The sequence below is a fragment of the Bactrocera dorsalis genome, chromosome 5 (assembly GCF_023373825.1).
Source record: "Bactrocera dorsalis isolate Fly_Bdor chromosome 5, ASM2337382v1, whole genome shotgun sequence".
In the NCBI taxonomy this organism is placed as follows: Eukaryota; Metazoa; Arthropoda; class Insecta; order Diptera; family Tephritidae; genus Bactrocera; species Bactrocera dorsalis.
Genome location: NC_064307.1, coordinates 74,017,188 through 74,044,646, shown reverse-complemented (window position 1 = coordinate 74,044,646; position 27,459 = coordinate 74,017,188). Strand labels below are relative to the sequence as shown.

The window sequence follows — 27,459 nt, the reverse complement described above, 5'->3', positions numbered from 1 at the left end:
TTTTTTGAAAACTATTCTCAGTTTGCATAACCCAATTCATTACCCTCTTTTCTGTATTCCAGGTGCTGAAGAACGTCTCACAAATCCACTAGTAAATCAAATTCCCTTATCTAATAAAAAAAGCCCGCACAATCAGTGCAGAATGTCCGCGGCTACCACATACACACGCTTGCGCAACTTGGGCCCGAGCACGAGCAACAAAATGGCACCCAACACCGCATTATTTTTCGATAAAAAATCCAGCAATAACGATGCCACATACACATTGAAAGTCGGCGCTGGCGCACGCCACAACGGCACAACCAATGGTAAAACCACTGGCAGTCACAGCGTCGGCTCCAGCGAATCCTCAGATCCGCTAGAATCCGATTGCAGTGAAGAAGAGGAGGAGGAGGAGGCGCCACAACGTGTGGTGGACGTTGAAGCGCGACGAAAAGCGCGCACAAATAACGGCGTGCACGAGGCGGAAGATGACGACGAAGAGGAAGATGATGATGATGAGGAGCTCGACGAGGAAGACGACGATCCCGAAGAGGAGGAAGAAGATGAGCCCGATGAGGAAGACGACGGTAATGAGACTGACGATGAGGGCGATGATGATGAGACAGATGACAGCAGCAGCGTGGAAACCGCGAAAGGTGTACGCAAATATCATCTGGATGATTTTCAAATAATCAAGACTGTGGGTGAGTAAACAAATATAATTTTAGCCAATAATAATGATTGGCTTGTATATATGGTTTGTACACATGTGGTGATTGTCGCCTATAAAAGCCAATTTAAGAACTGACTGATATGTTTGGTCTGCGCCGACACATGTGCGGCTGCCATTTAACGGCGCAATGTTTATTGGTAGCGTCAGACAACAAATTTAATTTTTTGTTGCCGCAAATTAGCATGAATCACTGTGGCCGAAGATGAAAGCAAATAAACGCTGTATACACAGCGGGCGCACACGCTGCGGACGCCACGCCGTTGCTGCTCAGTCGCAAGTAGCAACAATAAAGTGTTTTATTTTGCTTCTTTTTCTGCTACTTTTTCCATTTCGTTTGCGCTTTTTTGTTTGCAAAGTTTTGCTGGTGTTTATTTGTAGCGGATTGGTGGCGTGTGTTGAACCGGCTGATTGCTCCAACTAATAGTGAACGAACCCTAAACGCAACATGACTCATGAGCTTTGATCAACTGACGTGTGGCGGACAGCAAACGGCGTTGAAAACCGTTTCGCTTTCAGCGAGTAGAAAAGAAGCAAATCGAACGCGCTTGAATTTCGGCTAGGATTGATAGCAAGCGAAATGAAAAATAATCGCAAAAAATCGGAAAAATCAACAATAAATGCAATAAATCTTTTTTTTCCAAACAACCGAAATTCACTGCCAAGTTTTGCAAAACAATCGATCTGTTTTTTGTTATTTTTACCGTTTAATGATATGCTTAGTTAGTACACCAACTCATCAGACGTTTTCCTGCCTTTGCTGTCTTCGCCGTTATGTTGCTGCCTCGGCTCACGCGTTCATTGATCAGCAAGGCATAGGCACACGGGCGCGTGGCGCATGGCGTGATACGCTTTTGTTGTTTTGTGTGTGTTTGCTGTTGCTTCCTCAACCGTGGTCTGGAGAACGTTCATGTTTCGGCAACATTCGCTTGCTGATTTTTATCAATCGACGCTTGTGAATTTATGAAATACACAACGCTGATAGTACAGCGGCGCGGCACAAATTTATATATACAAACAGTGTTGCAAGCTACAGTCGCCATTATTGCGCCTCCCTTGTACGCCGAGTTTTCTTTGCCAATATTCTCTTTTGGTCTTTTTTGGCCGTTTTTGCTGGGAAAACACCGTTTCTAGCGCAATTTGTAAATATTTGTAGTAGCTGCAGCTTTGTTTACATAATTTTCTTTTTCGTAGTGTTTCTGTGCGGCTGGACAGTTAGTTAGTCGGTCGTTTGCTTAGGCCCGCCGGCCAGCGAGACGTCTCAATGATTGTACAGTCGTTTGGCGACGCAACATCCGCGGCAGCCGCAATTGTGCAAATCGTATTGCGGTCATTGTGGCTTTTTGACCGTCACGTAGCGCTTGGGCACTGACCTACTGGCGGTGTTGTTGAATTCTCATTTGGCTTTACACATATTTATTGTGAAATACGTTGATAAATGGAAAAGCGTAAACAATTAAATGCAATAGCATATGTATGAAGTATTGGTAATACGCATAAATAACGGGTTTTATGTGAAAATTGTTGATAAACTGTAGCGGAAAAGTTCCTTAAAAAGCAGTGAAGCTTCTGAGTCGCTTACTTTACTGCGCGGAGAAACCTAGAGAAATAAAAAGTCTTTATTCTAACGCTAAGAGGATTGAGGATACAAAAGGTCCTCTTATCAAGTTCTGTGTAAAACTCTTGATCACTTGACGCCTTATTTTTAAGAGAGTGTTGATAGTTTCTTCCATGTTTACCTCTTCTTTGAGAGTAGCGTTGATTAGAATATTATGAGACACCAAAACCTTATTTATAGAAGAAATAGAAGCTTTCCATCTCTTTTTTGAGATCGTACCTCAAATCCATAGAATATAACATAATACTAGATATTTATAGAAGAAGTTGAATTGATTCTTTTGCACTCAGATCCGTAGAAAATAATGTAGTCACAGATCTTTTAAGAAATGGTTAAAATGGTTGATCTCTTTTTTGAGGTCGGTCTCGCCTTTAACCCTCAGATCTATAGAGCATAATATAATACCAGATATTTTTAGTGGGGTTCTAACTTTAGTTCTCGATTCCATACAGCATAATGTGCTCTTAGGCGTAAACATTGAAATTCCTCAAGTCTTTTTTGAGGTTGATTCTAACTGTAAACTTTAGATCCGGAGAACATAACGAAAAACCAGATCCCTGTGGAAAAAAGTGAGTGGAGTATGAATGGTAGTAAAGACTTTTCTCTAATCCATTCCACTGTCTGTTCTACCCAAGTCCTCTGTTTTTATATAGGATATCAAACCGGTATCGATCCAGATCTTATAAAGCCTAGTAAATAAGCCGCCGGATTCTTCCAAGTCTCAGAAGAGAGTAGCCTTACAAAATTATCCTAATAACGCAGATTCTCCAAAGGTTAAAGTAAAAACTTCCAGGTTTTCCAGGTTTCTCTAAGTAAGTAAGTGCATATCGATTGTGACCCATTTCTCAGCCACATTGATTGCACCAAGTCTAATGAAAGTCTATGTACTTCACCATAATTGCAACCACTCACTTGTGAAATATCACCATTAAAATCGCCCGGCAGTTAAACACTTTTAATTAACTCGCATGCAGCTGCGATCGCATCACAACAGAAGAAACGCGCAGATTTGTCGCCTCATTTAGCAACAAAAACAAAAAAGTTGCAGATGAAATGAAATCACTATAAAATGCAATCACTGCGACGGGCAATTTTAATGGACCACAAATGACAACTGTGCGAATGCAGTTAGCTGGTGGCGAAAATCATAGTTGTTGTTGTTGTTTTCTTGTTATTAACCAAGCGCCAAGCTTTGGCGGCAGTTTGTGAGAGACAATCGCATACATGTGGTGGATAAACAACCACATTTAAGTGATGATGCAGTGGCAGATAAATGGAAACGCAACAGGCAGACGTTCAATCAGTTGAGGAAAAGCGTATGTACAAATGTATGTTTGTATGTCTGTGAGTTTGTGGTGATAAACTGCGAATGTGGCAGCTGTTGATGTCAACTACTGACGCCACGGGGTCTTACTTGGGGCGTTTTGATGTTGTATACGTATAAGCAAAACGTTGATGCACATTAGGGTATGAAATATAGTATAGTAAAAATTACAAAAAAAAAGTAAAAACGTTAACTACGGCTACATTGAGGCTATAATACCCTTCACTGGTGCTTTTCTTTTAGCACAAAAGTGTTTAAAAAGATCTCTAGCTTGATTTTGAGGAATCAGTTTGTATGACAGCTATATGCTATAGTGGTTCGATCTAAACAGTTTCTTAGGAGATTGCACCAATGACTTAGACAATCATCTATGCCAAATTTCGTGATGATATCTTGTCGAATTAAAGAGGTTCCCATAGAAGCACTTGATTCCGAGCGTTCAGTTTGTGTGGCAGCTTTATGCTATTAAGTCTCTTATGGGCTGTGACGATTTTAAAAAGTCTCAAAAATTCGTCTAAGTGCGGGAATCTGTTTTTAAGGGCTTAGGTCATTCTAGGAGCCCAAATTTGGTTAATTTATTCAGAGAGTAAGAAGAAGGAATCGAAATTTTAAGTTCTGAACTTCAGATTGGCAACAATATATCTAGGCTTTTAGGAAGTCAATTGTGATTATAGTTCCTAAATAACCCTAAATACTAATAAATTTCACAATTATAATGAAAAAAAATATTTTTTTCTGGCATAAGAAGTGTTACACCCTAATGTACAAAAACTCATATAAACTTGCTTAAATATAACCGAGTAAAGTAGTTGTTGTGCGGCAATAAAGCATCGCCGTGCGTTGCAGTGACAGGGCTACTCGTGGCTGTCTAGCCGCTCGTCTTCAGGCCCACCAACACGTAGATTTCTCCGCATTGCACTTTCTCTAAATGCGCAAAACTATTTTATTTGATGCCATTAAGAGACCCGATCGGGATGAAAAGTTTCGCCGCAGACAATCAAATATTTCATTTAATTTTTCAATTGCTGTGACGCCTGTCGCAAGGCGGCTATTGTTGTTAAGCGAAATTGTTGTTGCCAATATATTTTTTTTTTAATTTTTAATTTTATTTTTTCGCGTTTGTCACGGCTGTAATTGCACTCAAGCGTTGTAGTGTTATTATTGTGGTTATTATGCCTATAGAGCATGCGCTTTGGGCCTGGTTGGCAACGCCGGCGGCAGAAAATGGCTAATTCTGTATGATTTATGGGACAATATAATAGATTAGGAACGCTTGATTAGGAGGATGGTTGGGGCTGTTGTATGATGCATTGCTTTAGTTATCCGCACACATCGATATGTTTACAAGAACTGTATTATCATCTTCATATGCAATGTTCTATGTGTGTTTGTATGCCTCAAGCGATTCATCGCCTCAAATTGCAAAACAAATCATAAATTCGCATTTTCCAGGAACCCACTTGAAGCATTGTAATAACAAGAAAATACCTCGAAGCGTTGTGTGTGTATTAGTGATGACCATTTTTCGAAAACATCCAACAACGCCAAAACATGTAAAAGGAAATCCCCTTAGCGCGTATAAAAATTCCAAAATATTGCAGTCACCAAGTACACGAACAAGTGAAGACATAAAATTGTTTTGGGTGATACTTTGTTTATACGATTCATTTGTTTTTGTGCAAGATTTATTAGATATTATAAGCGGTCACGCTGAAAGCAAACACCCGAAGCGTAAACAAGCCAAAATGTCTGATAAACAAGCAACCTAACAAACAATTTTATGGCTGAACTTAAGCAGGAAATCATTCAAAATGTTAAACATGCTTTGATAATTGATGTGTTCGGGTTCATAAACAATAATCGGGTGTTCCGTTGAAGAGAGCTTTGATGATGAAATGCCTTAGAAGAGATTAATATAGGGTAACTGATACTTAGGTTATAACCGACACGTTTGATTCGGAACTTGTAACCGTGCACATAGCTTGGCCTGATATAAATTACAAATAATTTCGGTATAGAAACTCTTCAATATGCTCGAGATCCATTATTATTATTTTCGTTCTCGCTGCGCTTTCATTAAAATGATATTCATATTTGCTATTTTCCACAACAGCTTCCACGAAACGCCTCAACACAAAGTTGAATATCAACAAATGTTGTGAAACCCAAGAAAAATATAAATAATTAAACAAAAACAAACAAAATTTTTCAACAAAACAAAGGCACAATGTAAACAATTTGGAAACAAATCAGCAATTTGAGATTTTTATTACACTAATACAGTCTTATTGTATTCATATCGTATTCAGATATCTATAGACAATATTTCAAACATTTTTGGAATATAAAGAGAAATCACTTTTAAGTATATAGAACTTGAATGTAGCGCCACATTAGGCCCATTCCTTTAGTAATAATCGATCGAAAATGTTTCTCTCAAGTCTAAACTTATTTACTTTGCCTTAGTGGAATGAAATACCAAATGATCTGTATCAAAATGTCTTGTAAAGGAGGGAGAACAGCCTATCAATGCACATAATTTTTTTCTCTTTCAAAGTACCATTTAGAATTTGGTCTAATACATTTGATAAATCGTTATTCAAGCGATCTTAAATGCTGCCTTGGTAAGCTAGAGTAAGATCACCTGAACTGATCACATATTAGCAAGGTTTTCCTCATTGGCTTTTCGAAAATTGGTAATATTTATGAACAATCATCAGTCACAGAGTTGAGAAGATCAAAAGCTCGAAGACGTACGAGGTTGACTATGTTCTGTTACTTTGTAATAATGATCTCACAAATAGATCAATCTAACAATATAACAAAAAAAGTCTTACATTTTATGACAACGCCGGCACAACGGGCATATGACAACCTCGAAAAGCATATTTTGAAAAATCAAAAGAACAATAAAAGTCTTTATGTTTTTTCACTAATGTGGCTACTATACTGAACATAAAAATATTACTACTTCCGCTGATTTTACTACTACATCATAATTAGTTCACGATCAAAATTTTCAAAGCAGAATTTGCTCCATAGAACCGAAAGCTTTTAATGCTTTTAGTTTGTTTTGTTTTTGTGGAGAATATATCATAAAATTTTATGACTTGGATTCAATGAAATCAATACGCAAACAAAGTGATTCGGCTGCAAGTATAAATGTATTATTATTTTATTTTGAAACACGCGCGTGCCCGCAGAAAGCGCACTAAAAGCGATTACTCAATTTGACGTCTGCCAAAAAAGGCTCATTAAAGCATCTTTGCGGCCGCAATCAGACGTCAGTGAACTAGATTTTAGTTGAATTTGCGTAAGAAATAAAGAATTAATTAGAGCATATGTACTGCATAGTATATGTTATAGTTTGTTGTTACAACGGTTTATAAGGAAAAACAGTTTTTCTAAAAGAAGGTTTTGAGAATTCTAACGATATTATACATACTTATGTATATAATTTAGAGATAAAGAAGAATGATAAATTTGACTTGGTTTCTGGGAAGCTCTTCAGTGATTTAGATTATCTTTAAAAAATGGGTATCGCAAGCTCTTTCTTGATAAAAGCTACTTATATATGTGAAAGCTCTTTCATTTTGTGTAAGCTTGAATTAAAGGCATAAGCCTTCTCTCAATAGTTTTTGCTGCAAAATGGAAAGCTTTCACTTGTTAAAAGCTCTTTTTATTAGTGCAAGCTCCTCCATTCGGCGAAAGCTTGAGTTAAAGTGTAAAAGCGTAAGCTTTTTGCAAATACTTTTTGCTTTTAAAAACAATTTTTTAAAGCTTTCTTGATTGGTGAAAATTTTTTTATTTGGTTAAAGCTCAATTTGGTAGTAAACTTTTTTCTACGAACATTGCTTACTCTTCACTGCTTTATATTATCCTTAAAAAATGATTATGATGATGTAAAATGGAAAGCTTTCACTTGGGGAAAGACTATTTTGTGAAAGCTTGAATTTAAACATTGTCGCGCTGTTTTTGTGGTGGAAAATCGTTAATTTGTGAAAGCTCTTCTTTGAGGGTAAAATCATATTTGGGTCAAGAAATCGAGACTGCTGGAGTAATTTCAAAAGTTGTACGTGAGTAAAGCTTGGATTTTAATAAATAGAAAGCTTTCTCAGTCGGTAAAAGCTCAATTTGTTTATTAGAGATTACACTCGAGGCAAAGCCTGAATGCATTTTATACAGAAAAATCTCTGAAAAACAGGCAGTTTATACATTTTGGAAAAATTCCGACAAAAAACTCATTCGTAAAGTATTCATGTCTCTGGCGGTCAACATAAAAGCACTTACGCTCTAAAAATAAATAAATCAAAAATGCGGAATATTCCACTGAACATACGTAATAAAACAAAAATAATTTTTTATTATAATACAAAAAAAAGAAAATATATTTATTAATCCTAGCATTTTTTATAGCATATGTCTGTATTTCAACAGTTCTAAGTTCTCTCCGGCTAGTTTCCTTTTTGAAAATTTCCATTTGCTGGCGCGAAAGCAAAAAGTGCTCACGTGAACTACAGCTGAGCGACATTTCTGACACACACCAACGCCATTGCCATCATCCCGATGATAAGTTTGGTGGTTTTCGCATGAAAACATTAATTTGAAAAATTATCATTGCCAAGTGGGCGGCTCGTTACATATACAAAAATCATTTTTAATATTGTACACTCATAATAATACTACATTGTGCATATGTAATGTGTTGAAGAGGCGCCTTTATTTATGGCGAGTGAAATACACATTTTGGGTCATCATATTTATATATTTCTGTCTGACGCGCTGTCTTCCAGTTCCAATGCAATTTAATAGAGAATAATTCAATTTACTTGTGTTAGACGCTTGCAAGCCGTCGAAATCGAGAAAATATGTTGAAAATATTTATATGGTGCATATGTATATTTTTTCTCTTATTTATTGTTTATACTTTCTACAATTTTTAATTATTATTTCGCACATATTTAAAAAATTTTCCAATCGTGTTTCATATTTAACACCATATTTTGTACACATTATACTCTGCATGAGGGCAAAAATCAGATCACTTCCAAATTAGATTGGCGTTCACATTTTGCGAAGGCAGCTATGGGCACCGCGCCAACTGCTGACGAAAATTTTTTTTTGGTGAACTTGGAAAAATGGAAAAAAGCTTAAACTTTGAAGGAAAAAATACGTGAAAATCTGTCGCTATTGATTTGTTTTGGTTTCAAAGGCACTTACATGTTTGTATCAGCCTTTCAGTCCGAAATTGTGGGCAGAAAAGAAAGCTTCCGCTTTAACCAGCAACTCCACACATGGGCAATTAAGACTCTTTGTAGCGCTAATACCAAGTCTCACTGTGTTCGCTTATGCAAACAGGCAATAACTAGAGTCTAGTTACTAGACCCTCAGGCACCTACACTTAAGATACAACCTTCAGAAAATGGAGAAAAGTGGATTCGGAGTTTGCAGAGCTTTTACTTAATCCACTGAGTTGCTAGATAACGCTTAAATTGGTTACCTCTCTGAAGCAAAATGGAACTAAGTGTGAAGCTTCGCTCTAGCGATCAGGCGCCTCCCTTTTCAACCAACCAATCAATCATTGCCACAAAAAACAAAAGTTTAAAACAGCTTTGCATAATGGAAAGAAGTTTGAGGATAATTTTCATATAGAAAAAACTAGAATAAGTCTGCATCGAAACTTAAAATTACTAGATGAAAGTAAAGACTGCGAACCTTTCGAACAGTCATCAAAAACAAACTTTCGAAGATCGTTATCTTTTGACAGATTTGGTCGCACAGTAAAAATTTTTATACATCACTCGGATTTGGAATCTGATAAAGTCACCGATGAACAGTTTATAGGGCGTGTTTACATAGTAATATCACTTCAGTTCCTAAAGGATAACAGAAATCTGATCTGTTTCTCCCGAGCCTAACCCTTTTATTTGAAGAGTTGAGTGTTGGCTTGAGTCTGAAGATTCGAAATCACTGCCACCACTGTATTTTTCACACAGTATTCTAACAATATGATGTATTTCAACCGTTCCACGCATAAAATTTAATTATTTAGGCTAGAAAAGATCACTATATATATACATATATTTAATAGCCAATACAAATTATCCAGCCTCACATAATTTTTGATGATTTTTTGTGCGGTAAGTGATTCTGCAATAGCGATTCGGTTGCCAAGAGTTGCGTAGAAGATCAGTGCAAACATATAATAATATATTTACTTTTTTTGCTATATAGGCATACATATATACATACATATGTATGTAGTATGTACACATCTATAAGTAAGTGTGTAATGTGATTAGATCTTGGCTAAAAAATATGATTTCGGCGGCAGCCATCACATCATTAGTCGCACAATCCAGACATTGCGACGACACTAATTTGACTTGTCATCCGCTCGCGGTGTCAGTTCATATAATATATACATACATACATATTTGTAGTATATGCGATTAACTAGCTATGATATGAATGCTGTTTTAAAGAGTACATAAATAAATAAATATGACATTTATTATAGGCGGCAACAATGTTAACCCATTTGCGCGTCAGCTTTGATAATTTTCCGCGAAAGCGTGTTGCGAGTGCCGAAATGTGTGTGTAGTGGATGACACATGACATTAAGTGTGTGCGTGAATACATACATATAAATGTTTGTATCCGTCTTGGGTCAATGAAATCATTTTATGTCGAGGACTTGTGGTCCAAAAATTATTTCACTTTAATAAATATGTTTTTTAGCTTGTGTTTCGGGTATGTCTGCTTCAAAATTTTAACGTACCATTTTGAAATTGTTTTGAAATATCTAAAATTGGATTTCTCAATGAAATTATCAACTATAATAGAAATTATTTACACATCGCGTACATACATACATATGTAAATCTAGCTTACCTATCACAGCTGTCATGTGAGCGCTCACTTGTCATGTAGCAAATAAAAGACTTAAATCTTTTGTCGGAAAATGCCTGACACATTTTGAAATCCACATTGAACAAGTTGACTACTTGATTGACATTCCTCTATTATTTATAGCTGCGCATATGTATTTCCGAGTATTTATTTTACAAAGGTAAAACTATTTATAAATTATGCAGTTCAAGATTTATAAGCCATTTTGAAAGATAAACGTTAGAATAAATTACATATAACACGAGGGTTAGAAAGAAGTTGAGAAAAGCTGAATCTGTACTAAGTTAGAGCTAAAGGTGATAAATGTAAGACTATGTTTTTATATAACCAAATGACAGATGATTTGTTCTATTGAAGGTTGGGCAATTGTAAAGGTAATGTTCCAGCGTCTGATCATCCTCAGCGATACTCTGCTCACCGCTTTTCAATTTTCTGAAGGTGGTAACCCATACACATGTTACTAAGCTCCCTTTTGCATAGATGTAGAACCTTTTTGGTCTGTCCACCAGCAACACTATCCCAAAGTAACTTTGTGTTATGCTCTGTGTTCCAAGACCTGGTGAAGTAACTGAAAGATGTGAGAAACCATGGGTGGAATTGTGTATTCAGCTGCGCTGATCGGGCCGGCTTGTCCGACTTTTCATTTCCTTCTATTTCCATATAACCGTGTAACCAGATGATGTTAAGAGAGTTATCTATTGAGATTCCAATGCATGCATAACCTAACGCAATGAGACTTAGTATTGGATATCCTTAATTGCCATTTGGCTGCCCACTGGAAGTTTTATGGACTTGTTGTTTAGAGCAAAAGCTCACTTGGCACTTTCGGTTCTGCTAAAAATTTCGACCTGAATGAATCTTTCTATTTCATCCTCTAATATGCAGATCATACCATGGGAACTGTCGATCACATAACCATTGGTCCATTTTGCTCTACTGGAGAATAAAAACGTTGTTTTAAATTTCTCATGCATCTCCTTTTCTCGTTCGCATTGCCAATTAGCCCGAGTTCATTAACAAGCTCGAAAATGATATCATGCCCATAGTAAAGCCAGGATAGACGATTAACAACCTGACCCCTGAACAAAGAACAGCAAGGTCAACTGCTACTCTGTAGCCTACTATACATACGGACTAACCTTTCGGGTTTGCGAGAGTTTGGGCTACTTAAGCTCGATTTTGTGAGGTCGTGAATATAAACTCAAAAAGCTCCAATTTCAAAAACTCTCATGATAGCCCTCGTAATTCCAATTTACAGTTAACCATGCATTTTACCGTTATGCATGACAAGCACACCACCGGAGGAAAGCATGTATTCACACATAAAATATTTTAAAACGTTTATAGAAATTAATAAATAGATATTTGATTGACGTGCATTGAGCGAACGTCTCGCTGGCGGTCAGTTGAACGATCGGCTGTCTGCAGAGTGCACAGACGTATGGTAGAAAAACAAGTTGCCGGCGTTGTTTGCTTTTTCACCGTCTACGTGCATTGTCAACAGGCGAGCGGCTATAACAACAAAAACCAAAGCGAAGTCGAAGGGGGGCGGGTGGCGAAAATGAGTAAACGAAAACTTGTTATGCGGTAGCACGCAAAAAAGAAGACCACCGATATCAGTCACTAACAACAACTACAACAAAAACGCTGTTTAACTTAAAAGCATGCGGCAAGTTGGCGCTGCATCTGCCACAAACTGTTGCCGGCGGCAGATCATCTCGCCAGACGCAACGCTCGCTTGCTGCTAACTGGTCAGTTGTGTTTGTCATTGTTGTTGGCGTTGCAGCGTTTTTTTTGCGCAAAAGTGCCAACAAGTTGCGACAACTATTTACTTCAGCATACTTTACATAATATTGACAACTTTCTTCGTGGCCGTCGAAGTTGCAAGCGAAAAGTCAAATAAAGGTAAAGTGAGTTGTGAATTGAAAGAAATGGTTTTGTAAGCGTTTATGTGCGTGTATGCTGTATGTGTGTGTCGGTATGTTTACTTATAATAAAAAGCACGCAGTGGCAATGTGCTCATCTTTCGCGGAAAGAAAGTGCCAATAAAAAATAAATATCTGTTGCTGCGTTTAACCCGTCACTGACTGTTGAGTAGTTTATATAACACGCGCAGAAGTTGTATTTTTATGCGCTTAACAATATCTATGCGTTGTTCTATCTGCTTCCATATTTATCGCTCATCGCGCACGAACCAAAGATCTTGAGAAGAATAGTGCTTTGGAATGATCCAATGCTTTCTCTACTCGGTATACTATATAATATAAACATTTTAATGTAGCATATTTGAAAAGTCATTTCCCTTCAGCAATTGGCATTTGCTTTTAAATCCGCAGATATAATATTTCGGCCGGCAGAAATTCACTGGAAATCCATTAATTTGTAATTTGGCCGCATTCTGCTTGCAACTGCAACGTATAGGCGCGTATGTACATACATACATACATACTATATCTACAAGTATTCTTGCGCGTCAGTTTCGAGTGCAATGCATTCGTTGGCCGCAAATATTTGCAGATTCATTACTTAAAATTTATTTTCCTTATGTTTTTGTATTTCCCTTCATTGCTGTTGCATAAAATTAAATGCATATTAAATTATGGTCATTAAATGGCGACTTGGCTGTTGACGCGCACGGCGGCAAATGCATTGTTTTTCGTTGGTTTTCCAGCTTTTCAGCGTGCAGCGCCCGCTTTAAGTTCATTCAGCCGCGAAATTAGTGCATATTTGGTTTTATGGCGGACAGTAAAATCGCTTAATGGCGGCAATAATTTTTCAGCTGGAATGGTCAATGCGCTGTGAGACTTTATTTGCATGGAATGCAAGCGGAGGAGTGTATTAGGGTGTGCCCTGTTACTTTTTGCTTGCTGTTCTGAGAAATAGATACTTAGATTCCTCCAGCAAAGTCGCTCCATGTGCTATATGACGTCTTATTTGTAACGGAAAAGTCTTCCGTTTTAATGTTTTCTATTCTTTTCTTATTTTCAGATAGAAAAATATACAATTCGCTCACAGCAAATTTACTGCTCCACACAATGGTCTTTTATAGTTTTTCAATTAATTAAAAAATATATATTTTACCGAAAAAATTCAGGGAAGAAAATAAAAAAATATTTGACCCCCCATAATCAAAAAATAAATAACAATATAAAAAAAATTTAAAGCAAATTTAAAAAATATGTTTGAAATAAAAAAAAAAAATATTTTTAAATAAAATTTAAAAATTAAAAAAAAAATTAATAAAAAATATAAATATTTTGTAAATTTGAAATAAAACAAATATATTTTTAAATAAAATTAAAAAAAAAAATTAATAAAAAAATAAATATTTTTTAAATTTGAAATAAAAAAATATATTTTTAAATAAAATTTAAATAAAATATTTTTTTTATTAAAAAAAATTTAAATTAAAAAGAAAAATAACATTAAATATTTTTTAAGCTTGAAATAAAAAAAATTAAAATAAAATTTTATTTTTGTTTTATTAAAAAAAAGTTGTTTTTACCAACCCTAATATATGTATATATGTATATACATACGTAAATATGTACCTGATATTTTAACAAATTTTACACGGGTACTAATTGGCGTGCAGCGCACGTTCGGTTTGCTCTACTTTAGTATTGCCGGTAATTTGAGCGCAGTTCCGTTAGGCGAATTGTTTATTCGCACAATAAAATTGCAATAATTCTTAAACAATAATTGTACAGGAAACTTCAATAATTTTTATTACAATAATTGTGGCATGTACATACATATATGCAGTTGCACGTAGACTCTCTTCAGCGCTGTGTTTGTTGTAGTATTGTTGCTTACGCTATCGAACGGAAATCGATTTGAAAATAAAATCGGAAATATCGCTTTACCTTTTAAACATTAAGGAAAATAATATTACACAAACATAATTTAATTTGAAAATTGGTTGTTCCAAAATTTTCGAAATCATGTTTTTGAACTTTGCGATGATTTTGCAAAGTTTAGCAATGACGCAAACCACACTTAAGTGCAAATAATGCTTCGTAACCAAAAATTAACAGACAGAACTTTTTTTCGACAGCGAAATCAGCTGCATGATTAACGGCGTCTGGTAAATTTTTCACAAAAGCCTTCGCACATAGCTCAGTCAACAGGTTATTTAGGTAGTTTCAAGTAGCGCTTAAAGAGGGTGCATGGCCCAGCTGGAGACGAACCGTCTGCGAAAGTCTAAAAACGATATAAATACAATGAAATTTTCGAAAGAGCTGACAGGAAAATCAGGCTGAGATGGAATGCCTTAGCAGCATGCAGGAAAGCCAATACCATGTACAAGCGAGCGGAGGGAAACCACGCAAACTCTCTGCTCACTTGGACTCAAAAGGACTGGAAAACCACCTCTGCTTATGTTCGGCCTTGTGTAGAACTTGGCTTAGATATCTAGTAGCTTCGCAATTCAAGAGACTAGATGGACTGGAGTGTAACCTAACCTAACCTAGCCTTTAACTCGTTGAAACAAGCTCAGTATTGAGTAAAGTAAGCGCGAGTTTGTGTCATAGCTAAACTTCTGATCTTTTAGAATTACGTTGTCTTCCCCTAAGACCGCTCACAACCACCATGCCGCTCGTTTAATTACAAAGTGCGCACCACCCGCGTTTTTAAATAAATATTTTGCAGTTACAATTCTATAATTTTATTATAAATGTGGCATAACACAAACCATATGCCAGCGGCATGCCAGCAAGCAAGCCAATTAGCGCACGCAGTTAATGGCAATTAGACGAAGAATGTAATCAAATGTCTAAGACTTTCATCTGCAAATCATAAGCGCGCAAATATGAAAATAAAACGCGCCAAGTCGTGTGAACATTAGGCACACACATTGTACAGATATTCACATGACTGTAGGTGTGCTAAAAATTTCTGCCACTTTATCAAAAATAATATTTCAAAAATGTTGGCGTGGCGTGTGGCAAGTGCGAAACTTTGTACCCAAAATCTGCATATTTCCAGGCTAAAGCTTTTAGTTAGCGGTCGGTGGCTGGATAACGGCAAATTAATAAGCGCTAATGTACATTCACTCAAGGTTAAGTCAAGTGTGCAAAAACAAATGCCATGAAGAAAATCAATTATGATGAAGTATGGCCAGCGAGTGGCAGCGAGATTATGTGTGTGTGGGAGTGTGTGAGAATTCGAAAGTGTCAGATATGTGGTTTACTTAGCTGAAGCGGCATTCACATCTGCTAAACTGCAGACCGCAAAACGTGCCCAAAAGCGAAATGGAAATTTCACCAAACTCACCGCACCGCAGCATGCAACATATTAACGGCTTGGTAGCATTTGTTGTTTTTGTGCGCTAAAAGCCATTTAGCGCTGCATACGTGCAGAGCACATGTGCTCATATGAGCCGATTCCCATTAACCTCTATGCACAACAACAAAACGAAACTCGGCGTCGCCTTGGCGACTGATGTGCGCGCTGATCGAGTGAGCGATCACTCGTGCTAAAAGCAAAACAAAAAGCAGACAGTAAAAAATAAAATAAAATTAATGCTGCCTTGCTTTACAACATATGTACATATGTAAGCACCTCATTGCTCTTCTCCCCCTCCTCCCACACATTCTATATTGTTTGCGTGTTTCAGCTCAAATTTCATGTTGATCGCGTTTAGTCCTCATTTGCTTTGCATGCAAAAGTGCGGCGTTTTATGGGCAAATAAATATCAAATTTCAAGTTGAAGCAAGTAATAAAGAAAATTTAAATAAAAATCGTTAATGTAAACTGATGTTCACGCCACAATGCAAAAAAGGAATTAATTTAATGCCAAAGAGGGGAAATTACTGCGGGAAATTCATGTGAGAAATCAATCAAAAATCAAAAAAAATTTATTTATGAAAAACTGTAATTTCAGCTGCACAGTAGGCAGAATACTCTATACCTTTCACGCGTGCATTTCTTATAGCATAGAAAGGTATAAAAGCATATTTATCGTGATTTACAGCGCTCAGTTTGTATGGCAGTTATATGCTATAGTAGTCCGATCGGAACAATATGTTTCGAGATTTTAGTGTTATCTAAAATGATCAACTATGCCGAATTTCATAAAGATATCTTGTCAAATAAAACATTTTCCATACAAAAATTTGATTTTGATCGTTCAGTTTGTATGGCAGCTATATACTATAGCAATCCGATCAGACCAATTTCTTCGGATATTGCAGCATTATCTTAGGCAATAACTCACGCGAAGTTTCATGAAAATATCTCGTCGAATGAAAAAGTTTTCTATACACGAACTTGACTTTGATCGGTCAGTTTATATGGTAGCTATATGCAATAGTGGTCCGATAGCAGCGATTTCGACAAATGAGCAGCTTCTGGGAGAGAAACGAACGTGCGCAAATTTGCAGATCGATATCTCAAAAACTTAGTATTCACTAAGCCTTTTTAATCTCAGTCTTGGTTGTTTGAGTTGTGAACCAGTACCTTTATTAAAGTTGTGTGTATGCTCATTAATACGAAATATGGTTGCTTGTTTCTTCTTGTAAAATATATACATATGTATATCGCCTTAATAAACATTATTTACATATCTCTTTTTCTAAATTCTCTTCATAGGTACTGGCACATTTGGTCGCGTTTGTTTATGCCGCGATCGCGTGTCGGAGAAATACTGTGCCATGAAATTGTTGGCAATGACCGATGTGATACGCTTAAAGCAAACCGAGCATGTGAAGAATGAGCGAAATATTTTGCGTGAGATTCGACATCCATTTGTGATCAGTTTGTAAGTAAAATAAAATTATGAAAATATTTTAATGAAAATCAAGTATTTGAGTGTCTATAAACAAATGTCTAATCGTATAGGCGTGACGTGCAGCCGTTACTACAAAATTGCTTGGATTCCATGTTGTCTGCATACCAAATGCCTTGTGGTGAAACAGATAATCAGATAATTTTGGAATTCAGAGAAAACATTGAAACAATTGATTTACATATGAAAATAATAGACAGTTATAGCGCAATTTTTATGGTTAGAATTATCCTCTTACAGATCGATACGATGTATATATATGTGCTTCAAAGCTTAAAACTTTTCAGTTTAGGATTTGACGTAATCCCTTGTCTGCACAGTAACTTTATTAGGGCTAGGGTTTAATCTTGATTGAAAGCTTTCACGGAGGCCAAATGGTCAACGATCAGTTCCTACATGGCTGGGATATCCCTTCGGCCAAGAGTAGAACGTATGTAGGTGATCTATTGTTCTACTTGCCCTGAGCAAAGTTCATCTTGCCGCAATCGTATAAGTTCTTATTTGACATTTTCCAGGAGGCGTTCAAGCGGTTAGGCTAAAAACAAGATACGTGTTGAAGCACTAGAGAGTAGCCTAGTTATCTCCCAAGCCCTCGAAAATATGGATTTGAATGAACCTTTAAAACCCTTTTCGGACATAATAGTGGAGTATATCGATTGGTTCTGCATCTGCCCTATTACCATTCGTGCAACAGAGCATATATCTAGTATTAGTGAAAGGGCTTTCATTTGCTTGTATTCAACGGCTTCACGAGCTTTTTTTAGTGTTTTTTACCCAATCCTTGAACTTCTTTAGAATAAACTCTAAGGTTAAGCATTCTTCTCTTTTGTTTTTCCAGAGAATGGTCGACAAAGGACGACTGCTGTTTGTACATGATCTTCGAGTATGTATGTGGTGGTGAATTGTTCACATATCTGCGAAATGCGGGACGCTTCAACAGTCAAACTTGTAAGTATTAGATAACATATACTATATAGTAGTTTTATTAGGGTGGGTAAAATACCAAATGTACTTTTTCGCTTCGTACTCTGAAAAATTGGTTGATAAAGTATTTTTTCTATCTGAAAATAAGATAAATATAGGAAGCCGGAAAACTTCCTGTTAAAATTAAGAGCTCATACTTGGAGAAATTTTTGTAGAGGTGTTAAAGAACCTATTTTCAAGCGATAAAACGCTTCGTTTTTTGACACAGCTTAATGTTGATCTACATATTATTAATGCATCTAAGTACGTGCGCCTATTATCCTAAATAAATAGGCGATAAATAATACACGTGTTGTAAAGAATAAATTTTTATGGCGCTTACACACACGTACATACATACTTACATACATAAATAAAAATAGGTAAACAAATCATTAATTGCAGCAATTAGAGAAGCAAAATTAAACAATAACAATATTGAAATAATTAATTTCACATTTTATTAATAGCCAATTTCTACGCTGCTGAAATCGTCTCCGCCTTAGAATACTTGCATTCGCTGCAAATTGTTTACCGCGATCTGAAGCCGGAGAATTTGCTGATAAATCGCGACGGCCATTTGAAGATTACAGATTTTGGCTTCGCCAAGAAATTGCGCGATCGCACTTGGACGCTGTGCGGCACCCCCGAATACTTGGCACCCGAAATCATACAGTCGAAGGGTCACAATAAGGCGGTGGACTGGTGGGCGTTAGGTAGGTGGCACCCAACATAAATAAGTGTAAATAAAATAAATTAAAATTTAAATTTTACTAAACACCAAAACAATTGTGGAAATTTTCCTTCCTAATCATTTTTGTTGTTGTTGTTGTTATTGCAAGACAAATATTTATTTTATTTTTATAGCAAACATAATTATTTTTAGTGCGCTTTTATTGTTAAGTCCAATGTTTATATGTATTCATGTAGTTCTAATGTGTCTCTGCTTGCTTGTGTGTGTGTGTATATTTGCAGGTGTGCTCATTTATGAGATGCTCGTGGGCTATCCGCCGTTTTACGACGAGAATCCATTTGGTATTTATGAGAAAATTCTGAGTGGCAAAATCGAATGGCCGCGGCATATGGATCCAATTGCGAAAGACTTAGTTAAGAAATTGCTGACAAATGATCGCACCAAGCGCTTGGGCAATATGAAGGTGAGTGTGTGGCCTGATTACTTAAGTGCGATTAGTCGCAAAAAAAACAAAAATAAAATAGAAAGAAAATTAGGTTGGGTTTAAGGTAAAAATATTAAGTTTATTTATGATAGTATTTAGAAAGATGTAGATGCTAATAATGAATATGAATTTGTTTGTGCAAACCCAATTTTAATGTATGCAAATATTATGACGAATTTTGGGTGTATGCGAATTTTATAATACATATTGGTATTGTAGAAACAAATTTAAAAAAATGTAATGAGCGTTTATAGCACAAACTTTTCATTAAAAATTGGTTACAATTTTATTTATTATAATATAGAATTATGATTTTTTCTTCATAAATTAAAAAAAATTTAAATATTAAATATTTTTTTTGCAGTTTTTAAATTATATTTTTTTTACAATTTTTTTTTATTTTTATCTTTATGACCCACTGATCTCACCCATCAGTCTTCGCAGCACCTTTGATTGCTTATTGATTTTTAAATCCATATGAAAGCAACTAAAATCGACTTTATTTATTTTATTTGATTTGTTTATGCAATTTTTAAATACAAATGGTATTCTAATTAAGCGTACAGCTTTAGCTTACACCCTAATTATTAAAGATTTTTTTTTACTTTTCTCATTCAGCAACAAACATTTATTGCTCGTGTCTTATTTATGCTTTCATACATTTTTATTGCTATTTCGTATATATGTATGTAGTACTTCAATACCTCTAAACCACGAATGAAGCAAAATTGTGCTATGAAGTAAAATGCCGGAGTCAATAAATAGTGTTGAAGGAATTACTAGTCTTTATACTCATATGAGTGATGGGGAACGGCCGCATTTTCGGACAGTTCAATTAATTTAGTATAGCCGGCTGTTCGAATAAAGATAGGCTTGATTAACGATCAGCTGTTATACTTATTTGTGTTCTTCATTTCGTATTTTTCTAAAGACTTTTCTAATGACTAAAATTCAACAGCTAAATGCTTATTTATCAACGTACACAACTAAATTTTTAGCCAAGACAACAACCCGCAAAGTTGTCATCCAGTTTCAACTCGATTTATATTCGATTAAGAATTAATGTCGTAAAATAAAATTTTTTTTGTATGGTCGGTTGTAAGGCGGTTAATTGTTGAATTAATTGCTGTGCGAAAAGGCTCTAAGGTGAATTATATAAATATTATTTTGAATATCATTATACTGCAATTCTTATATCGCAAATCTATTCCAAATCAACAACAACAACTCACTTCATTCAACATTTCTCGCTCATTCTTGATTTTCTGGTTTTTGTATGCTTCTATTCTACAACAAAAATAAACACAGCAGTATATTTAGTTATTCAGGAAACCTTTGAATATATTCACTTACAGCGTGAGGTATTGAAATTACCATTTGATTCCGCTGTCAAACTGATATGGTTGTACCAAACTGACTGACAGTTGATGGACAATTGAATGATTTCTTATAAAAATACAACCCTGTATTTATTTATATACACGTGTGCAATGTACTGTACATATACTTATATATATGCCATAGTTCAAAATGAAAAATATATATAACATATAGAGTATAAATATGTGTGATTTTGTGTTCAAGGTTATAGCTGACTCCTGCGAAACGTTTACTAATCTTAAACTAGTGATAAAATTGTGCTGAAATGAGCTGATACCCCATCTTTAGCTGCGCAAGAACTTCAAAGGTCATATTAAGTTCTGAATAGTTCTTCCTGAGTGGTTTAGAAAATGTGTTAAAAGGGTCAGTTAAGAGTTAAATGTTGCTTGAATACAGTAAAAACTCACTAAGAAACATTTTGCATTCATTAATCCGATCATACATGTTCATTTTATATATTCTGTATATATACGAACTAGTCCCAAAGTTTTTGAGATATCGTTCTGAAATATTGCACACGTCCTTTTCTCACTAAGAAGCTGCTCGTTTGTCGGAATGGTCGATAACGGACCACTATAGCATATAGCTGTCATACAAACTAAACGATCGGAATCAAGTGCTTGTATGGAAAACCTTTTCATTTGACAAGATATCTTCATAAAATTTGGCATGGATTATTTTCCAAGGCAATGACGTAATATCTGAAGAATTTATTAAGATCGGCGCACTATAGCATATAGCTGCCATACAAAGTGACTGATCAAAGCAAGCTTTTGTTAACCGAAATTAGCGTTTTTTTCTCGTTTTTATATAATAAGACATTTGTTTTGAATTTTCTTGAGTTGACAGACAATATATGGTCGTATTTATGTAACTTCGGGTGCTGTTCGTATATTTAGAATCATTTGCAAGTAGTGATACATTTCATTTTGTTAGGCCTCAAAGCTTTTTCCAAATCTTATTATGACTCAAGTGACTTGTACATGCTTTATCATAATTTTTTTTTTTAATTTTTGTTCGAACAAATTATTTTTGCCGAATTTTTAATTATAAATAGGTAAATCTTTCAATGCTTTCTGCACTTCTGGCACCAAACCTCAATCTATACTGTCGAGGGTGCTCATAAAAATCAATAAATGCGATTGCGTCATTTTTTAATTATCCTCTCAATTATCTATACAAAAGAATATTTATAAATTTTTTTCCTTTTTTTTGAAGTCCAAAAAAAAATTGCGTGAAATAACTTTGAACAGAGCAAATACAGGCGAGTTATGCAATTCATTTGCATTGTTTAATAACTTGCATCTATTTGTTTTGCTTTTTTAAACTTTTCACAATTCACAATTGCAAAAATTAAATTTGTTTTCACGCAACTTTTTTTTCATTTTTATAAACAAATATACAAAAAAAATCATGAGCAAATATTTTTCTTTTAATAGAAATTTGTATAAACAATTTTTTTTTATTTAAATAATAAAAAATAATTGAAACCAAAATTAGCTTTGCATTTAGTGCTTTGCGGTGTTTTCTCGCTTTTGTGTTGAGCATCATAAGCAAATTTCAAAATTTATTAGCCAATTCTCAAACAATAATACCAAAATAAACTGTGCAGCAGCAAACTAATTTGAGAGCAATTTTTTCGGTGTTATTAGCAAGCGGTATTAATAGGCAACATATTGCCATTGTTGTAAGAACACACACAAACATGAAAATAATTTTATTTTATTTTTTTCACGCCAAACAATTAGCAAAAAATATGCGAATTTCAAAAATTCTCACTTGCAAATAAACATTGCGCTTATGCGGTGCTGTGTGTGTTAAGCATATATACATATAACTGTATATTTTGCATATGCGACAGCATGCAGCTCATGTTTAACGGCAAAATGATAAATGAACATTTTTTGGATTTGCACCAATGTGGTCTCCTATAAAAAAGTATGCGAAACGTGGCTGTAGCTCGGCAGACAAGCAGGAACAGTTGGTGAGCAGCAGGCATGACGCTCGATTTTAATATAAAAACACCAAAAATAAATTTAAAACCAAAAAATATTCATATTTATTATAATATTTGCTCGTAAAATTGTATTGCCGTTAGGCGAGCTGTTGCTTTGTTGGTGGCCTACCGATTTGTTTACACGATCGAGATATGCGCATTGGAAAAAGGTGGCAAGCAAATAGAAATAAATATTTCATTATTTCAAATGATGTGTACATTATACATAATAAAGGCTTAGTATGGCTAGTGGTTGTGACAAAGTAATTTTACAGTGATTACAGTGAAAGTTAGTTAAAGATTGGCTCTTTGTAGTGCGAGTACGGAAAGGAGAATAGTTTATCTAGTCTTTTGAACTCCTAGTTATCCCAGCTGAGTTCTACGAAACATCAGCAGAGGCTGTATTCCACCGTCTCTCTTAATCCTAGAAAGTTTTCATGTTTTCCTTCTATTCCCTTGCAGATGACCTTAGTGATTCTGTAAATCCCTAAGGCCTCTCTATCAGTGTCTCATGATAAGAGTAGAGTAAAATCAATTTTTGCTTGTATTATGAAGAATCTTGAGGATTAAAATATTCAGGATAAAGGTCTATACTACATAGAATTTTTTTTCTATACTCTCCCCAGCTATCATATAAGATTCTAAACTTCCTCTCAACTGAAATTGTTATCAAATTGAGAGCGCACTCTCTATGAAATAGAATTTCTCTTGCCAAGATAATTGGACTTTAACTTTAAAAAACTTAAACTCGAGTTTATTAAACTCCAAATCTTAAACTCGATTTTATTAAACCCTAAAATTTAAACTTAAACTCAAGTTTATCAAATATCTAAACTTAAACTCGAGTTTATTAAACACTAAATCTTAAACTCGAGTTTTGTAAACACCAAATACTAAATTCTAATTTATTAAATTCAAAATTTTAAACTCAAAGTTTATAAAATACCGAGACTTAAACTCAGGTTTATTAAACACCAAAACTTAAGCTCGAGTTTGTTGAACACGAAATCTAAAATTCAGAGTTTATTAAACACCAGAACTTAAACTCAAGTTTATCAAATACCAAATATTGAACTCGAGTTAAATAAACACCAACTCGTAAACTCGAGTTAAATGTGCAATATTTATGAGTCACTATTGTTTCAAGGCGCTCGTTGAATAAATGCTGATTAGTGATTGATGGCACCCCACTATGCGCGTGTGTTAATCCATTATGAACGTTTATGTATTTTTAAAAAATCAAATGTTAATTTCTCAGCAAATGATATTGATATTGTGTTGTTTCAAATCGCATAAAATCATTGAAAACAACTTCAAGTGAGAAAAATTAAAATTATGTGCTTTGAGGGAAAATAATAATAAATATTGCAAACATATAATTTTAAATTTATTTAAGCTAAATAAATAAATAACTGTTTTAGAAAATCTAATTTCCATAACTAAATTGAAATTTTTAAGTATAGCGTATTTATGTAGTAATTAATTTATTTGGTAATTAGTGTGTACTATATATTTATAGTATAACGAATCTTTCATTTAAGCTATTACAGGTAGTTTTGAATGTATATATGTAGATGTATATTTGTATATTTGTATGTATGTATATAAGTGCCTAAAATTTAGTTCTTTCATTTGTCTAACATTGAAAGTGAATTTGCGCTAATAAAATTCAATTTTCCCTTTTTCTTCTTTCATTTGCAACTGTGCCACCTTCATATGGGATTTGCGCTCAATGTACAACACGGCGTATGCGGTTGCCAAAATGTGTGCGCGTTCAAAACGATTTATTGACAATATGCAAAAATAACTAAAAATACACACATATATTTTGAAAAAAATCGAAAAAAAAAATTAAAAATGAAAATAATCTTTGTTGCTGCCAACGGTACGTGCGGTTATTATGATTCTTGTTGTTGCGCTGTGTTAAACACATGTGCCTTCTGTGGTTGTTGCTGCTGCCTGGCACATTAGAACGGTGCCGATGACGTGAAGCGACATCGATGGTTTAAAAATTTGAATTGGAATGACGTCTACAACAAAAAACTAAAGGTAAGCACAAGCAGCAAATTATCCTCTACAACAAATACACATGTATATATTGAAATAGATTTGCTTTCATTGCTGCCGCGCCGCTCTTTCACCCACACGCGCCCTAATCTTTATTTTCATTCATTTAAGCTGCACGATTTTGGCGCTTTTTTCTGTTGTCTGTTTTCTGCTCAAAGAAATTTTCATAAATCTTTTGCGCCAAAGCAAGCGTAGCAAGGTTGTTACTTAAAATTGCCAAAGCGAAGGAAAAATAAATTTAGTTTCATTTAATTATAAGATTTTATATAAAATAAACACAAATAAGTTGTTAAATACAAATTTGCAAACTTGGCCCCGGAAAATATATACATACATATATTGGACGGAACAAGAATTAATTGAGAAAAATTTTAGCGCAAATGTCTGCCATAAAATTCTAATGTTGCAGTAGAGTACGGAAAAAAACAGGTTTTTAAGCAAGAAAAACCTCATTTTTGGTCACAGCCCACACAATCAGCACGCTGACGTACACGCCTCTAGCCAAATTCATTACAAAATACGCGGGTACGCAAGCTACATAATTTTCACACGGAACAACGTCACAGCAGTTCATATGGCCTAAATATATGTATATATATTACAAGGATGGTACTAGAATTGGGCACAGCTTAAGAAAAAATTCATCCTTAAAAAGTTTCTGAAGACTTGGTGTAAAGATTCAGTTATTTTTAATACAAATACGTAAAAAAAGAATGCAAAAATTGTTGTTGGTGATCGGGTCTAGAGTTAATGAGAGCTACAAACATTTTTATTCACTATTTCAGGTGCTTGAAGGTGTTTCCTGCACTCCAAATTGAGTTAATTAGCTTAATTCACTCAATAAATAAGATGCAGTCAATTGCCAAAAATTATTGATGTTTATCTGGGTCTAAAGCTAAAGAGGGTTATTAACTTAAAAAAAATATATTTCACTTCAATTTTAAAATGGTTTTCGATACTCTAAATTGGCTGTATTACCTTAATTTAGTCAATTGCCAAAAATTATTGAGAAAAATAAAAAATTAAAAAATTTTTCGCAAAAAGATTTTCCGGCACTCTAGATTGAGTCAATTAACTAAATCGAGTCAATTAGCTAAAATGAGTCAATTACCAAAAATTATTGATATTGATCTGGGGTTAGTGCTAAAGAGAGCTGTACAAATTTCAAAAAAAAAAAATTCTTTTAAATTTTAACAGGTGTTTTTCGCACTCGTGTACATTCGCACTCATGTACATTAGCTTAATTTACGCATTAAATGTAATTTAGTCAATTACCACCTCAATACTTTCCACAATGGTGTGGCGCCGATACCGTAAATAATTTATTGAATTCATTACATTAAGCATCAAGCCACTTAGTCACCCAGTGCAATTACTTAAATTTATTTCAACACTTTTCATTTTCATTTATTTATAAACAATTTATCGCCGCTTTTAACGTCACTGTACTTAGATTTGCAAATGGCCTAATTGCCCAACCCTCTAATAATAAATATTTTTTTCATTTGCGTTGTCGACATGCCCACTTTCAATAAGAAATATAATGCAGCCGTAATGTAGGCAAATTAAAATGCTATAAATCACCAGATTTGACATTGAAAATACCATTTTTCTAAATTCATAATTTATACGAAACCTTTCCGCAATTCATGAGGCGTCTAAATGTGTAATTAGTAAAAATATTTTTCCTGTAAATATAGCCGGCTGTGCCGCTAATTAATTGCAAATCATTTAAGTGTCTTACGCATTGCTTTTTTCATGATTTGTAGAGGAAATTTTGAAAAATTTTCCAAACGCTTCACTGACTGCTGCACTGTGATTAATTTGTTTGCAAAGCACTAATCAATCCTTCGTTTAGGAAATTAATCTTTATTCAATTTATGTATGTGCTTTAAAGAGAATTAAGTTTAAATAATAAATAACAAAAAAAAAAACAGATTTATTTCAAAAACGATTTGCTTTGTAGTAAATGAGGTCAGAGTTGATTCTTTATGGACTTATTTTTATAAAGAGTTTATAGTAAGGCGAGATGTGACTCTGTCCTGAACTGTATCTTGGCCTTGCGACTGACCCTGTTGAAAAGACTTTAGTCAAATATAACATATGGGATCTAAGAACTCTCATAATTGCTCAGCCAAAACTTAGCTTTGTCTTTGCTTTCTTTCTCACTTGACCCATATAAATAGTATCAAAATAGATGGAAACTTAAAAATTTTACGAACAGGACCAATTCTTTTGGTTAAAGTTAACTAAATAGGGCTGTTTTTCAATGTTTGGTTAACAATCATCTGTCAGTTAAGTTCTGGTTAACTAACCAAGACTCCTTCCTTCGGTAAAGTTAACCAGAACATAGCTGGCAGCTAGTTGTTGACCATACGTTAGGAAAACGGCCTGTAAAGTTCAAAACCGATGTGCGTAGCCTTATGTTCTCTTTAGCACCGATGAAAGTAAAAATCAAATGTGCTTCAATCTATTTCTAGCCGAAACTAACCTTCTCAGTTCAAAAGGTCAATATCAGTTTT

The 27,459-nt window shown here is 34.8% G+C and overlaps 1 protein-coding gene across 3 annotated transcripts in view; it reads left to right on the top strand.

Moving 5' to 3' along the window:
• Positions 1 to 27,459, top strand: part of LOC105227436 (cAMP-dependent protein kinase catalytic subunit 3) — a 45,768-nt gene that overhangs the window by 16,223 nt on the left and 2,086 nt on the right. For all 3 annotated transcript variants that reach the window (XM_049459189.1, XM_049459190.1, XM_049459191.1), the window contains exons 2-7: positions 63 to 686; positions 17,158 to 17,326; positions 18,192 to 18,301; positions 18,787 to 19,032; positions 19,292 to 19,473; positions 24,842 to 24,919. In XM_049459189.1, the coding sequence (XP_049315146.1) occupies positions 63 to 686; positions 17,158 to 17,326; positions 18,192 to 18,301; positions 18,787 to 19,032; positions 19,292 to 19,473; positions 24,842 to 24,919 (1,409 nt within the window). The remainder of the gene's footprint in view (positions 1 to 62; positions 687 to 17,157; positions 17,327 to 18,191; positions 18,302 to 18,786; positions 19,033 to 19,291; positions 19,474 to 24,841; positions 24,920 to 27,459) is intronic.